This window comes from Nothoprocta perdicaria, unplaced genomic scaffold, assembly GCF_003342845.1.
Source record: "Nothoprocta perdicaria isolate Ctin4 unplaced genomic scaffold, notPer1 scaffold_55, whole genome shotgun sequence".
Classification (NCBI taxonomy): Eukaryota; Metazoa; Chordata; class Aves; order Tinamiformes; family Tinamidae; genus Nothoprocta; species Nothoprocta perdicaria.
In genome coordinates, this window is record NW_020455810.1 from 2,798,654 (window position 1) to 2,813,814 (window position 15,161).

Genomic DNA, 15,161 nt, shown 5'->3' on the forward strand with positions numbered 1-15,161 from the left:
GCTGGATGGGGCGCGGGTTGGTGCCTGGGTGGGTTTGGGTCCGCATGGGGCGCGGGTTGGTGCCTGGGCGGGTTTGGGGCTGGATGGAGTGTGGGTTGGTGCCTGGGCGGGTTTGGGGCTGGATGGGGTGCGGGTTGGTGCCTGGGCGGGCGGGTTTGGGGCTCCGTGACGCCGAGGCGGCGCCGGTGACGGTGCTGGTGCTGGTGCCGGCGCCGCGGTGCCCGCGCAGGCCGAGCTGGCGCCCTGCCCGCACGACGCGCAGCACCGCGTGCCGCCCGCCTCGCTGTCCGCGCACGCGGCCGCCTGCCGCCTGCGCGCCATGGGCTACTCCCGCCAGGAGCAGGTGCGTGTCCCATGTCCCACGCGTGTCCCGCCGCTCCGGCGGCCCCGCGTGCCACAGCCGCCTCTCGTCTCGCCTTGCCTTGCAGGAGGACATGTACGACGCCAGCTTTTTCTACGAGCAGCGGCAGGTGCCCACGGTGACCATGGGTGAGTGTCCCCAGAGCCCTCGTGGTGTCCCCAGAGCCCTCGTGGTGTCCCCAGGCCTCTTGTCGTGTCCTCGCAGTGTCCCCAGGCCTCTCTCACGGAACCAGCGCCTCTCTCTGCACCTCGCCGCCACAGAATCAAGGATGTAGGGCCCCCAGCCACCATTGGGAAGGACTTCTGTTCCCTCCCTTGTTTTCTCCTTCACTCTCCCCCTGTGCCTGGGAAATTGGAGGCGGTGGGAGCACCCGGGCACGTGCCACCTGCCTTGGGGCCACCGAGGGCTTTGCTGCTCTGTAGGTGGCTGTGGAGGGTCTCCCTGTGTCCTCCCTATAGCGAGTGCGGGAGGGCTGTTGTGTTAGAGCATGAGTCAGAGGGCAGGAAAAGAAGTTTGGGTGTAGTAGAAGTTTGGCTCAGAAGTTTGGGCATAGTAATGGTGCAAAATAAAGTTGATATTTGGGGCTGTGTGGATGAGTGTGTGTATATATATATATATATATGTATATACACATGCACACACAATTTTATATATGTAATACACACAAACACATATAAACATATGCTTTTCTTACACATCTCTGTAACCCAGAAATCTTTCCTTTCTGTCCCCTTCATTAAAATGGAGACTAGATTAAAATAACATTATAGTTCCTACTCCATCTATGCACAGATGAGCTACTAATGCTTAGTAAAATACCATAATAGAGGTTGGCCAGTAAAGAGTAAAGCACCTGCCAGGTGCTTGGTATGAAAGCTCTATGATGTTTTGTTTTCTCCTTCTGCAGATAAAGATCTACAGTTTCGCATTGTTCAGCAAGCTAGAGCCGAAAGTGCCAAAGAAGGTGCAGGCTACAGCCAAGGTAACTAGGGAATATCGATACTGATGCAGCTTCCATTCATCTGTGGAGAGCTGCTCGTATCTCCTGCTGCCCAGCTTCCTTGGTTCCACTTGGGAATTGCTGCCAAGACTTACTTACTTATTTATTTATTTAACTATTCTTTCCCTCATGTATTTGCAAACTGGCCTGCCTTCTCTGCTCAGTTCTGCTGAGAGAATTTGAGTGTTTTTTACTCAAACTTATAGTTCTCAGCAGGATTGGGAAATCCTCACTGCAAATTTGGGAAAATTTCTAAAGCTCTCATCCCTCATCTCCCATCCCACCACCTACAACTTTCTTTTTGCCTGCCTTTCCTCATATCTTCCTCGGCCCGTTGGGCCCCAGATGCTTCTCAGGCTGCCTGCAGCTTGTTCTTTGTGGAATAGCTGGGGAGCAAAGGAACAGAAAGGACTGTATTTTTAATGTTATTTAAGGATTCAGAAACGAATGAGCTATATTAGAAATGAGCTAAATGTGCTTGTCCACCTCTCCTCAGATCAGAAACAAATAAACAAAGGCGCTATTATTATGTGAAATTATTTTAAGACTCTGCTGAGCAATGGTATAGTGAATGTGCTGCTACCTGTGCAAATCTGATGCTGTCCTTTGGCCTGGAGCTCACTGTTCTTTCTATGCCTCACTTTTCAGTGGGTTTTGTGGCCAGTCTGGGACATAGTTGAAGACTCATTTAGACCTCTCTTTGGTAGCTCACTTAGACCTCCTTTAGACCTCTCACCTCTTTGGGAGGTGAGGCCAGGACAGAGTGGAAAAGTGTGTCTACTTAAGAAAAAGGGAAAAGTTTGTGTGCTTGGCACCATATTTGGATTATATCAGGTGCAATTTCTCCAGAGGCTGGTGGTACTTTAGCAATTTGTTGAAGATGCTTTCAAATACAGAGAGGAAACAGATGCCCCTTATTCTGCGCTGCAAGGATGTGTCTCTGAGCCACCAGGTGCCAGTATTTGCTACTCAGTTTTCTCTGTACTCTGGCCTTTATTTGGGAGGGCCCTGATCCAGTAGAATGGTCTCTTGGCCTCCCTCGAGATTTCCTGTTTTGGAATTATCTGCTTTGTTTAAAATCTTTGTTTAAAATCTAAAAGAGACAAATGGAAAGCATCAGTAACTGGAGGTTTCCTGTTGACTGATGCTGAAGTTCTTTTAAGAAATGTCTAACTATGTTTAGAATGACTATGTAATGGGAAAGGAAGGTTGGTCTTCATCATAAGCTGTGGGATGCTTGTGAAACCATAAGCATAAAGCTGTTAGGGCACTTTGCACTTCTGTGACCCTGGAAAAACAGCGTATATCACAAATAAAATGCCAGTATTTAGCTATTAAATATATGTGAAATGTTCTGGTTTGAATTCCAAGCTCAGCAGTGAGGGAAAACGGTGTTTTGGGGTTGCTTTCTGTAAATCAGAGCTAGGGTGGCTCCTTCCTTCTCCTGTGCTCCCTCCCGCACTTGGCTGTGGGCAAGGTCCTGTGTTTTCAGGGCAGTCGCTTTGCTGCCAGTGCCGTGGATTGAGAGCGGGCTGACTGCCTGGTTTGGAGCTTGTGTGTTTTAACCAGGGAACAGGAGGACCAAGCACCAGGCTAATCATTTGAGGGGGAGGAAAAAAAGTTAACAGGGAACAAGGATGTTTTAATAGCTTTGGGTTTAGAAAGAGAACCAATTTGGAACCACCTGGAGATATGTTTGTAGCCTTTTGAGCTGTTGCTGTGTGTGATAGTCTATTTTAAAAACCCCGAGGAGCAGATGAGAGTGTGAGTATGACTGGTTTGCACAGACAGCATTCAGTCATGGAGCCCCTTGGACACTCTGGTCTTGTTGACAAAACAGCAAATAATTTGAAGCTTTTCCCTCACAGAAAGCTCTAGGAGCAGGATTCACCTGTGAGTTAGAGCTATGCACAGAGCAGCTTCCTCTTCCTTGTTTCAGCTTAAAATCCAGAGCTCCAAGGTGCCCTGTGGTGCTCTTGCAGGCTGCTACTCCTCGGTGCCCGTGGAGGTTCCCCAGAACCACAAGCGTTTCACCTGCGACCTGACGCAGGCCGATCGCCTCGCGCTCTACGACTACGTCGTGGAAGAGACAAAGAAGCAGAGGTGCCGGTCCCAAATCACGGAAAACGACAGCGATCTCTTCGTGGACTTAGCTGCAAAGATCACCCAAGGTTTGAAACCAGGCTCGTGCCGAGGCTCTCGCTCTGAACTTCTCATTCTGTGAGCTTGCTCAAAGGCCAAATTTCATTTCTCACGCTATTTTTATTGTGAAAAATGTACAGTTTGTAAATGAAGACGTGGTATCAGAAAACACCACTGTGGTGTGGCTCTCTTCCTCAGAAGGCCTCCGTGCTCTTTTTTCATTTTGGCAGTACAAGCATGGTGTGTATCTCGGGCAAGGGAAGTACTTCTGTCTTTGCTGTAACTGACTTCATGTTACTTAATATTAACAGCTTACCGTGAAGCTGGAGGAGCATATTTGCTCCAAGGGATGGTGAGATTAAAGATCATTTATGGGTGAAAGCCCAACAAAAGAGGGTGGCAGAAATCTGACAGAGCTCCTGAGCAGTCCACCAGTGGGTATGCCACACCATGCTGTCTGTCACTGCTGGCGCTTGCCAGTTGGTGTTTGTACCCACTGCAACACATCTGTGCTCTTCTGTGGGCTCTGCTGTGCCTAGAGGGTAGGAGATCCATGTTTCATAGAATCATAGAATGCTTAAGGTTGGAAGGGGCCTCCAGAGACCATCTAGTCCAACGCCCTGCTCCAGCAGGGGCACCCAGAGTACATGGCACAGGGCTGCATCCAAGCAGGTTTGGGAGATCTCCAGAGAAGGAGACTCCACAACCTCTCTGGGCAGCCTGTGCCAGGGCTCTGTCACCCTCACTGTTAGGAAATGTTTCCTTAAGTTCCTGTGGAACTTTTGGTGCCTCAGCTTGTGGCCATTTCCTCTAGTCCTATTGCTGGCCACCACTGAAAAGAGGCCGCCCCCTCCTCCTCACTGCCTCCCTTGAGGTGTTTATAGACACTGATCAGGTCCCCCCTCAGCCTCCTCTTCTCCAGGCTGAACAGGCCCAGCTGCCTCAGCCTTTGCTCATAGGGCAGATGTTCCAGACCCCTGATCATCCTGGTAGCCCTGCGCTGGACTCTCCAGCAGCTCCACATCCCTCTTGTACTGGGGAGCCCAGGTTTGCCACCTGCACCTGTAAATATTTTACAGAATTAGTTTTCCTAAGTCTTTGTGTCCTGTAATGGTACTGCCTTTGAAGAGGTGGTCTGTATTTTGAAGACATCTCACCATTTGGGTCACCACTAGGAGACTGGGATCACCTAACATTTGCGTGGTGGTTTTTTAGTTTTGGGTAGACCTCTAGCAAGACAGTCGAGAGGAAGCTTGTGCTAGACCTTGTTTCCTGATGGTTGCTGGAAAAACTGCTGGAGAAGCTTCTGTTCAGAAGTGACACTTTGTGTTCCAGACAGTTATTTCTAACGCAGCAGAATTGTACACCCGCAGGTGCTCCTGTTCTGCCAATAACCGTTTGCTGTATTCTTATGTTCCTGGCAGATGATAGTCAGAAAGGCCCTAAATCCCACCTGGAGATTCTGGCCGAAATGCGCGACTACAAGAGGCGGCGTCAGTCGTACAGGGCCAAGAACGTCCATATCACAAAGAAGTCCTACACGGAGGTGAGTACCTGAGAGGAGCCCGGGGGGATCCCGTGCACCCCAGGGCTTGTTCTGCCTCGGCACAAAGCAGGGTAGCCTGTGCAGACAGGGAAAACGCTTCTCGCCTGCATCCTCCCTTACTGGAGTTTCAAATTATGGAGAAATCCCCCAAAAGAGTCAAATCCAAAGAATGTTTGTTGCAGCAAGTTACAAATAACAGCAGCATTTCTGTTGAACTCTGTGAAATGAATGTGAAATACAGACAAGATAGTTAATTGTCTATTATAACATGATGCCATTAAAATTATACTGGATTTCTCCGTCTGCAAATAAGACTTTCCATTTCAGCGTGTATTGTAGAGCTTTTCCAAGCAGTATAGCCTTCTCCTATGCAGTTGCTAGTTCACTTCCATAACATGCTGTTTGTTTTGTTTGTTGTTCCCTTTAATCCTCAGGTGATTCGGGATGTGATCGGTGTGCACATGGAAGAACTCAGCCATCACTGGCAGGAGGAAAACAGGTTGGATAACGCAGAAATATGTGAAGGCGGGAAGTCAAAGTCTTCAGGACAGTATTCCAGGGCTGGCAGCTTCCCAGGGCGGGCTAAAAATGCGTCCTGTGGGGCCAGCAACAGTCTGACAGCCTGCAGTGTCATCCTGTTGTGTCTTTATGCTAGCACATACAACCCTTGTCTGACACCAGCACAGTTTATTTCCTGCTAGTTCTGTTAAGCTCCTGCTTGAGGAGCTCTGAATGAAGGACAGGGGAAACTTTATACTATTAGTGGCTTGTTAAATTACAAAGCTGACTGAAAACTAAAGCAACTAAGGCTGTTTTATGGAGTAAAAGCGGTAGCTTTTTTATAGTAACTAAGGCTGTTTTATGGAGTAAAAGCAGGAGCCTTCTCTCGTTCAGACGCGAGGAGCGGCGCTCGGCCTCGGCCGACTCGCGGCAGTCGGGCGGGAGCTGCAGGGATGCCGAGCGCCCGAGGCACCGGAGGGAGGGCAGCAGGAGCCCGAGCAAACGCAGGAGGAGTCGGGAAAGAGGCAAAGACAGAGACGGGCGGAGAAGAAGAGAAAGGTGAGTCTGAGGAGGGGCGAGGGACTTGGCCTCCCCACCGAGGCAGCGGGGAATTCAATGCAAGGAGTTGTCATAGTCCAAGTAACAAGCTGGGTGAGTCCCCTATACAGTGCAACACTTCTGGAACACAATTTGCTGTGATATCCTACACAGCAGTCTGGGTCAGGTCTGGGCTTTCTCAGGGCCTGTTTTTCCCTTAATCAGCACTGCCCTGGTACAGGTGGTGCAGTGGTGAGCTGTGCTTGTCCTGCCTGTGCCACCTTCTGTCAGGATTTACACGACGACTTAGCAGATAGGACCGTTTGTTTCACTACTATGTCCCTACACTCTCCTGCCTAGCTCTTCCGGGCTGGTTTGGGGCAGCCAGGACTGCTGGCCCTTTAGCAGCCCCGACTGTACTTGAGGCAGAAGCAGAGAGGGGTGGGCCACATCTTCTAGTCTGCAGTGATGGAAGGAGCTGCAGTAGCCCTAACTCCTATGGAAGAGCAGCATACACATAACGGCATGGAGAGAAATGACTCTTCATCTCTGAACTGGTTTCATTATATGGTTTAGGATCCACTGCATCACTTGTCTCCCATTGTGGAATCACATAACACAACTCTGCTTAAAACAGCTTGGGAATAAACAGGTTTCTTTTTTCCAGCCGTGTTGAGGATGTGATTACACTTGACAAGAGCTTTCTCGTTTCTGAAAGAACCTGTTTTCCCATTTTCCATGGCTGAACGAGGCTTGTTCGTCATTTCAGGGACGATGACAAGTATCACAGCCACAAACGAAGAAAGTAGAAACAAGAAAATGTTGCTGGGGTTTGTCTGGCAGCTGTTCAAACAACTACTCGCCCCGAAGAGCTGCTGTGCTGCTGCTATGGTAGTGCCACAGTTAGTCCTGCTGCACCCAGGATGCCCGAGGTGGCCATTGCCTCACAGCTCTGTTGGGCTGCAGAGGGAAGGTCTCCCCTCCTGCGCCGAGGGACGGTGTCGGTGTCACAGTGTGCGCCAGTAACGCAGCTGATTAAGGGGTTCTGGTGGTCTCTGTCATGCATGTGAGTGGAGGCTGGCACGGGCAACAGCAGGAGGAGGAATGGAAACAGAGGCTTCTCTGGCCCCCAGAAACCACGTCCTGAGTCTGGATCCAGCACAGGCTCAACTGCAAGCGAAAAGCATGGGAACAGCTCACCCCTGCTCCAGGGCTTTCCAGCAGCGCCTGAATAGAGCTGATTCAGAGCGACAGGGTGGTCAAGGACAAGCTGGAGAGGTGCAAGAGTCAAAACTCAGCGCTGCAGAAACACCGTGGGATGCACTGAAGTTAACAGTCCACATGTGTCTTAAGTATAATTATTTTGTATTTTATTTAACTGTAAGAAATAAAGTATAAGTGGAAAGGTATCTAATAAAATGTGTTTGCTCAGTTTAAAACAAAAGTGTGAAAGCCTCTCAAGGGGAGAGAGGTGGGGAGAGGGCATACGCACGTGTTCAGCTAGCATCCACTAAAGACACTTCGAGGAGCAGGATAAATGAAGTGCCAGAGGGAATTATTGTAGTCAGCTTGCCCGGGCTGTGTTTATTCCTCCGTGGAAAGGCGCCTCGTTACTGCTGTTTCTGGGCCGAGCTGATGCTGAGGGGCAGCTTGGCCATGGAGAGCGTCGAGGGGTGGCTCAGGAAGTTGCGCAGCTGCACCATGCCCTCCTGCCGGTCCCTGCGCGCGGCACGGCCAGGGCTGGGCACCGCGCTGCACCAGCCTCCCCCAGCCCTTCCCCAACAGGGCAGCAGAAGCTGCTCCCCCAGGCAGTGCCTCCTTGCTGGCAGGAGGGCTGGGAAATACCCAGTTTTCCACCACCCTTGAAACTACTCCCTGCTACTGCTTCCACCAGGCCAGCCTCGTTACAGAAGTAAACTTTGGTAAACCTTCAAGTGACTCTCTAAAATACAACATACTCCAAAGGAGTATATTGGTATCAACTAAAAGTGGACTAAAAGCACAGATTCAGTATAAAATAAATGTTGACTGTTTGGAAACTTGTCCTAACCCCTCCATCCACCTCCAAGCAGGGTAACCTCATAACTGTGCCCCAGGCTTCAGGGACAGCTTGGTGATCAATCCCCCAAGCCATCTGCCCCTTAAACTACTAGCAACTCTGTGATACCATATTAGAATAATGACCTTGCAAGCAAGGTAAAAGCAAACACGCTGGAAATATCCTGATCACTCCTCAATGAGGTTGAGTTACATCAATAAAGGAGGAGCTGTCAAGGTCAGTTAATGTCCAGCCTTTGTCCCTTACACCAAAGGCCACCAAACACCAACACCATGCCAGAAAGGTGAATATACTATAGGTAATGCCACCAAACTTGAAGGGATGTAGAATTTAGTGATCTACCTATTAAAAAAAAGATGTCTAATTTTGTACTTACGCGTGTTCCTTAATGGTGGCAAGGAAAGCTTCAATCTTGTCCTCGGGTATATCCCCATCTATGCCAGCCAAATACGAGTAGAGGAAGGAGAAGGTCTCGAATGCGATGCGAGCGGGGCCACCGTCAGGGTCCACTGTTAAGATCTCGCAGGCGTATTTCATGGAGCTCAGCAAGGACTGCACGGAGAGAAACAGCATCAGGGCCCTGAGCAGCACAGGAGAAAACCAGCATCAGAGCCCTGAGCACCTTCTAGAAATCAGCACAAAACAGAGACTTGTAGCTACTCAAAACTGGTGCGGATGGAATGAAGGTTTTACTCCAAATTTACCCCCAAGTGCAGGTCCAGGGATGGGAACAATCAGGAAGTTCTACTAGAGATCAGAGTAAAAACAAGCTGAATCCTACACTATTTACAGACTGCAAGGGCTAGTCCAAGTGCCATCTCCAACACAGCTCCACTGCGATTTGTACACTATTGTTTGATCTTCAGGAATGCTGATATTTACCACCTTCCCCACCTGAAGTTAAGTTCCATTTTAGCAGTTAGCAGAAAAAGCACTGTGGGAGTGGGTGGTAGAATTGAGAAATTGGTAGTTTAAATGGATAAAAACAAACAAATGCAGTGATTACACTGCCAGGCTGGCCCCACATTTGGGATACCAAAGATTCTCAGTACAATATTTAACGTATATTTTTGTCTCCTTACTCCTTTTTTCCCCCCACTGTAAAAGTCACAAAAACCGTTATTTCACATTTGTACGAACATCGGCTTAGTGTAAGAATATTGTAGAAGTTCTCATTCTGTAGTAAAACTGCTCTCTTGCAACTTTATTGCTCTCACTAAAAGAAGAAAACATAGATTTAGTAACTAACTGCTTCTATGAGAACGTGGTCAGCTAAACAGTCAATTAATACTCGATGCTTTCATTTCTCACTCAGTTCTTCTCCACAGGCGCATCGATGCCATGAGCATCACTCCATCGTGATGAGGACATCATGAGAGCACAAGGCAGCCAAACACAGACATGAATTCACCTCTACACTACCTGACCTCAAGCTCCCTTTCTGTTAATTATTCTGTGGTCTATTAAATACAAGGTCTTTTACTTCTGTAAATGGGGGCCGCTGGTGTGGACATACCCCACCGAGAACACTGCACCCGAGCGCCAGGATTTTCATCCATTCCACCTCGTCGCTGAAGTCGTCCAGCTGCAGAATGGTGCCCAGCTGCTCCTCGGGCAAGCACAAGCGCTTCCATTTCTCCTTGAGCTCTGCAATGTTCACCAAGACTTTTGGTGCAAGCTTTGAATAAAATCACAGGGCCATGTTCAGAACCTTGAGAACCAGAATGAAGCTTAATACACAGCCCTTCTCCCAAATATATCAGATACCCGACAGACAGCGCTTGGGACCCAAGGATGTTTTTTGTCTAAGAAAAGCAACAATAGCTCTTGATAAAGGCTGCTTTGTACCTGTTTGTGTAAGACTTTAAGGAGTCCTAGGGTCAAACCCGTGTCTGTTTTCTGCGTTGCTACAGGCATCTCAATCCTCTCCTTCACGGGAAGGGGTTCGCCCTTTGACAACGCTGAGAAGTAACTAAGTAAAAGGAAACAGCCACACACGTCAGTGCCCACGGTAATTTGAGCTGCACAGAAGCCCTTACAATCCTATAAGCAAAGCTGTGTGCTCCTGAACAGAAGCAGCAGCAGCACATCTGCTTGCTGGAGTTCCCATCCCACCCTGTGCCTAAATCTCATGCTTTAGTGGAAACCAAAATCTTTAAGTTTTACCTTTTTCCGATACTTCAGTAACTCTTAAGGTACTGAACTTGCATTGTGCACGACACTCTCTTCCTTGGCAAAGCCAGAGGGTGATTTATTAACACTGGAGCGTGCGTGGAAAGGTAAAGGGCAAACTTTTCCCAGGACACTGCCCAGCACCCCGAGGCTGACAAACACGGCACCCACAAGCTGCCTGAAAAGCACAACCTCAGTTGTGCACTTTTTGAGAAGTGTAGGTAACAACTTACACTTCAGCACTTGCGTAAATATTTTTGGTATTGCTTTCCACAGTAAAATAAAATCTAACAAACACAGAAGAACTGGACTTGGAACCGCATCCTTTTAACTACAGGGCTCTCTACCATCTCTGTCATAGTCAGCAATAATCTGAAATTGAATGACTGAGGCAGATAAAGGAGGAAAAGAGGAGAAAAACCAGAAAATTGCAAGTAAAACTTGGCTTTCATTCAGCCAAAGGCAGGCCTGGCTTCAATCCCATACTGTGCAAATAGGACCAGGAAACAGCACTGCAGAACTTAAGTATATATATAAAAAAACACATGATGTATATGCAGCTGTATGAATCCTGGGCTGGTTTTTCAGCCTGACCACTTTCCTGGTCTCATTACTCTCATTGCCAAACGCCACAGCATGAGACCCAACCAAGCCGCTTAGGCAGCACTAACAAGGCCCATGAAACCACAACCTCCTCCCACTTTATCTGGTTCCCAAACCCAGGCCTTAGGAAAGAGCATCTGAGGCAGAATGAGTTCCAGAAGGAGGAGGGCACAAGGAGCAAGAGTCACCCATGGACCTGCTGAGGGCATACTGGAAATCTTGCCTGCTTTAACCTGTTGCTCATGCCGTGCTCGAGCCAAAAAGCTCATCCACGGCTCCCTCGGCCACGCAAACTGCACGACGAGGAAAACTGAGTGCGAGCAGTGCAGGCAAAACCAACACATCAGTGGGTAAGAGACATACAGGGTCTTAAAACAGCTGCCTCATCTACCCGGGGATATTCTTCCTTGTGGATGCCATCTAAAAGCCGTAACGGGCTCTTTTTCCATTTCATTGACGTTTCAGGAGAGTGTTCCAGGGAGCAAACAAACCCCCAAAGTTTTCTAATTCTTAACGCCTGCTAGCTCATCTCCACCACTTTCTTTAAATTCTGAGAAATTTCACATGAGGAAAAAAAAATGCTCTTCAAGACAGTAATTAAAGAAAACTTCATGGAACTGAAACTGTGCACAGATATGCCAGATCTGAACCTCACTGGCAAGGCAAATCAAGTGTACTGTTTTTGACTTGCTAACAGGCTGCATTCATGCACAGAGCGGGTATGTGATATACGAATTTGTGGAACACCTCTGTCAGCTCAGCTGCACTACAGCCACAGGCAGCAAGGGGTTTTTGTGCCCATCCACATCCTTAGGAGAAGGCTACACTTACCCAGCTGCCCACTGCAAAACATCCCGAGGCTGAGTCCTAATGGCAGCTTTGGTAAATTGCTTCAAAATATCCGGTAGCTCGGGGGGGATTTTGATCTGCTGAGCACAAAACATGGTGTCTGGAAGAGGCATCGTCCTTTTGAGTTCGGTTACACTGACCTGCAGGAACTAACAGTAAAACAGCAGTTGATAGATGGAGAATGCAAATAAAGTTAAGGCTGTTTCTAAGATCCTCCCATATTCAACTACTGGGGCTAGTGAACACTTGGATAACCTCAGAAGGATGGACAGACAGACAGACAGACAGATAAGCTCTGAAGTTTAAGAGCCTAAAGTACCTTGCCCGGTGTTTCCACTAAGTGGAGCTGGACTCCAACAGTTGCTCTGAACAGGTGAACTAGGCTGGTTTTAGCTCCGGACTCAAAGATTTTCTGCACAGAAAATAGACAGGTAAAGGTGACCCCTTCTATGTAATGCAATACACCCTCATAACAAAACCACAGCAAGGGGACGCTTCACCTTCACAATTCCGTATTTACACATGCTGTAATCACGCTCACCTTGCTCATGAAGCTCTTTGGGAAAGTCTGACCTCTAACGTATTGGTTGCAAGGAATCCTTTTCCCCAAGGTGCAAAAGAAGGGGGATTATATCAGTGTGTCCGTTATCGTTCGGCCCTTATCCCACTGCAGCACCCAAGCGAGTGGGAATCCAAGCGCCTTCCTCGTGGCTTTGAGCGCAAACGGGAACCCTTTGGCTAAGGCTCTGCTCAAAGCACTGACAGTGATGATTCAAGGTCACAGCCTTAGCCAAAGGGCTGCAGCTGAAGGAGAGAAGTCGGGGTTTTAGGACAGCCTAGAGGGCGGAAAAAGCTTATAAAAAGAATATATGTAGATAAATATATTTATATATATATATACACATACATACACACAGATGTTTGTGGGTGCATGCACAGATGTGCATTTGGCATACTCAAAGCATATACAGATTTCATAAAGCACTCAAAGAATATAATCTAAAAATGAAGACAAAAGAAAGAGAGATCTTGGGTGCAGCAAGCACCAAGAAACTACGGAAACAGAAACCGGACAGGGTGCAGACCTGAAGCCGCCGAGCTGCGCGTGGGGCAGCGCAAATCCGCGCAAATCCCCGGAGCGCCCGGCAGGGCCGCTGGCACCGGCCTCGCAGCGCAGGGCGCCCGCGCCGCCAACGGCCTCTGGGGCACCGGCGCCGCCAACGGCCGCCGTGTCTCTGGGCAACATGTTGCCAACGGCCGTGGCCTCCAGGGCGCCGGCGCCGCCAACGGCCGCCGCGTCTCCGGGCAACAGGGCGCGCAACACAGCGCAGCGGAGCGGCTGAGGCGGCGCTGGTGCCATAGCCGGGAGCCGGGCCGGAGCGCGGGGCAGGCCGGCGCTCGCACCGTCCCGTGCGGACGGACAGCCCAAACCAGCCCGCTACCCCCACCTGCTCCACAGGCACCAGGCCTTCCCCGATGCGGAGCTCGAGGCCAAACAGTGCAAGGATCAGGCGTGTATAAAGCTGCCAGGCCATGACATGGGATACAGCAGCATGTAAGGGGAGATATTTTCTATGAATATTTCATTACAAACCATATTATTATTGAAGTGGGTTTAGATACACCAGGAATTGGGGATCTAAAGGCTAAAGCTGTCCTACAAGTATACAAAATAATTAGAAAACATACGACCAATTCATCACACGCAACTCCAGAACATTGCTTGGTCTATAGACGGGTCACTAAAGTAATCTTTTTGTAATTGCGTGTATTAAATAACACCCCCCTACAGCCCAGTCTCTCACAACCAACCGCCCAACTCTTTGCGGCCCCTCTCCTCCCTGCCCCAGGCTGGCGGAGGGTGATGCTTAACTCTGAGGCGGAATGGGACACGAACGACCAACAGATGCATTACCAAAGCTGCAGGCATCTTTACTGCTCTGCAACCTGAACCAGCTGCACGGGACTTCTTCTATAGGTCTCTTCTCTTTCTTGCCTATGCCTGCAATTATGCTGTTTTAAGGTTGGCATGCTGGGATATTGATATCTTGATATCAAGATATTGGTATCTTCTTCTACTTCAGGAAACAGTTATTTTTAGCTAAAAGTAAGATGCTCTCTTAGTGTGATTATATTAAAACATCTCCCTAAAGAGGACTATAACTCATGCATGTATAATGGAAAAGGGAGGAGAAAGACACCAAAATGTGTTTGAACAAGGAGTGCTCGAGTAAAACGACAGCAGTAGGCGGCAGCTGGGGCAGACGGCCTGGCTTCAAGGGCCGGTGGTGTGACAGGCGTTGTTAGGAATACACAGGTTAACGGCTGGTTGTTTAAGGAAACATGGGATTACTTTTCACTCTGTGGGTTCCAACATACAAGCTGTGTGTTCGTAATGAAATGCCGAGCTGTGCAGGGTCCCGTTCGGGAGCAACGAGGAAGTCTGTTCCCTTGAGGTAAAACTGAGACTGTTGTTTTTCCAGGAATGGAATCCTTCCTGGAAAACTAAGTAAATTAGCACAAATCACAGGAACAAGGCTTAGCCTACTCCATCTCTTATCTGATGTCAAACATCTCTAAACAGACAAAATTTCTCATACAGAAAAAAAGCCCGGCTTGTGCAGCTTTAACATCAGCCACTACTCAACAGGTAGGTGACAACAGCATGTAAGCTTTTAAATAGAAAAACTAATACATATGCATTTGTGCCATAAGCTTCTAACTACTCCATCCCTCAGCATTACAAGGAATTTAAAACATTCACTTTAATCTGGACTAATATTTGATAGTTAGAAATATCTCCCTCTGAAAGTTTCCTTTAAGTAAACCTTGATGACAACATATTATTTCTCAATTTATGGTAACTTCTAAACACAGAATTAAAATCAGAAACATTGCATGTATTCAGCTTTTTAGTTACAGCAAACGGAATTAAGAACTATAGTAGCAGAACTGAGAACTCAAACTTACCTCATCTATTTCAGAAGAGCTTCCATTCTTGTTTCCAAAATCACCTAACACTACCAAGATTCAGTTGCCTGTTTAATGTGTTTATTGCTTGTACCATGGTTTCCCCTGCGAGCCCCAGTCCCTGCAAAAGCACCGACTCAGTGGGAGAGAAGCTGCAGTCCCAACGTGTCTGTGGTGAGGTACAAGGGAACAAAACGATGGTGACCAGCAGCTGAGGCCATGGAGGCAGCAAACCACTGCCAATTCTTTGGAGGCAAGGAACCCTCCAAATGTGGTTCTGTGATTCTGTGAACCCGTACAGTTGCCTGGTGAATACTGCAGTTTGTGCAGGTTTTTATGAGGATCTTTGCTCAAACTTAGAGGAGGAACCAAAGAAATGCGCTCAGCTGAAAAATGATGCCAATACCACAGCTGATGTTGG

At 48.4% G+C, this 15,161-nt stretch overlaps 2 protein-coding genes across 2 annotated transcripts; one reads left to right on the forward strand and one right to left on the reverse strand.

Moving 5' to 3' along the window:
- Window positions 1-277: 277 nt before the first annotated feature.
- Window positions 278-7,417, forward strand: SNRNP48 (small nuclear ribonucleoprotein U11/U12 subunit 48). Its single transcript, XM_026048545.1, has 8 exons — window positions 278-343; window positions 429-489; window positions 1,269-1,343; window positions 3,344-3,532; window positions 4,928-5,049; window positions 5,484-5,548; window positions 5,944-6,108; window positions 6,857-7,417. The coding sequence occupies exons 1-8, from the start codon at window positions 320-322 to the stop codon at window positions 6,894-6,896; spliced, it is 741 nt and encodes a 246-aa protein (XP_025904330.1). The 5' UTR covers window positions 278-319; the 3' UTR covers window positions 6,897-7,417.
- A 280-nt stretch (window positions 7,418-7,697) lies between these two features.
- On the reverse strand, window positions 7,698-12,149 carry ROPN1L (rhophilin associated tail protein 1 like). The gene is made up of 6 exons (XM_026048548.1): window positions 12,090-12,149; window positions 11,753-11,919; window positions 9,995-10,118; window positions 9,663-9,824; window positions 8,523-8,698; window positions 7,698-7,806 (listed from the first exon to the last, which is right to left on the reverse strand). Exons 2-6 carry the CDS (start codon window positions 11,881-11,883, stop codon window positions 7,698-7,700), a joined length of 702 nt encoding a protein of 233 aa, XP_025904333.1. The 5' UTR covers window positions 11,884-11,919; window positions 12,090-12,149.
- Window positions 12,150-15,161: the final 3,012 nt, after the last annotated feature.

Excerpts from the sequence above, each read along its gene's own strand:
- ROPN1L (XM_026048548.1), bottom strand. The coding sequence starts at position 11,883 with ATGCCTCTTCCAGACACCATGTTTTGTGCTCAGCAGATCAAAATCCCC. Across the intron at positions 8,699-9,662 it reads GGTGCAGTGTTCTCGGTGGG|TCCTTGCTGAGCTCCATGAA; the intron begins GTATGTCCACAC and ends CTCTCCGTGCAG. Across the intron at positions 7,807-8,522 it reads GCCACCATTAAGGAACACGC|GGACCGGCAGGAGGGCATGG; the intron begins GTAAGTACAAAA and ends TGCCGCGCGCAG.
- SNRNP48 (XM_026048545.1), top strand. The coding sequence starts at position 320 with ATGGGCTACTCCCGCCAGGAGCAG. Across the intron at positions 5,549-5,943 it reads CACTGGCAGGAGGAAAACAG|ACGCGAGGAGCGGCGCTCGG; the intron begins GTTGGATAACGC and ends TCTCTCGTTCAG. Across the intron at positions 6,109-6,856 it reads GGGCGGAGAAGAAGAGAAAG|GGACGATGACAAGTATCACA; the intron begins GTGAGTCTGAGG and ends TCGTCATTTCAG.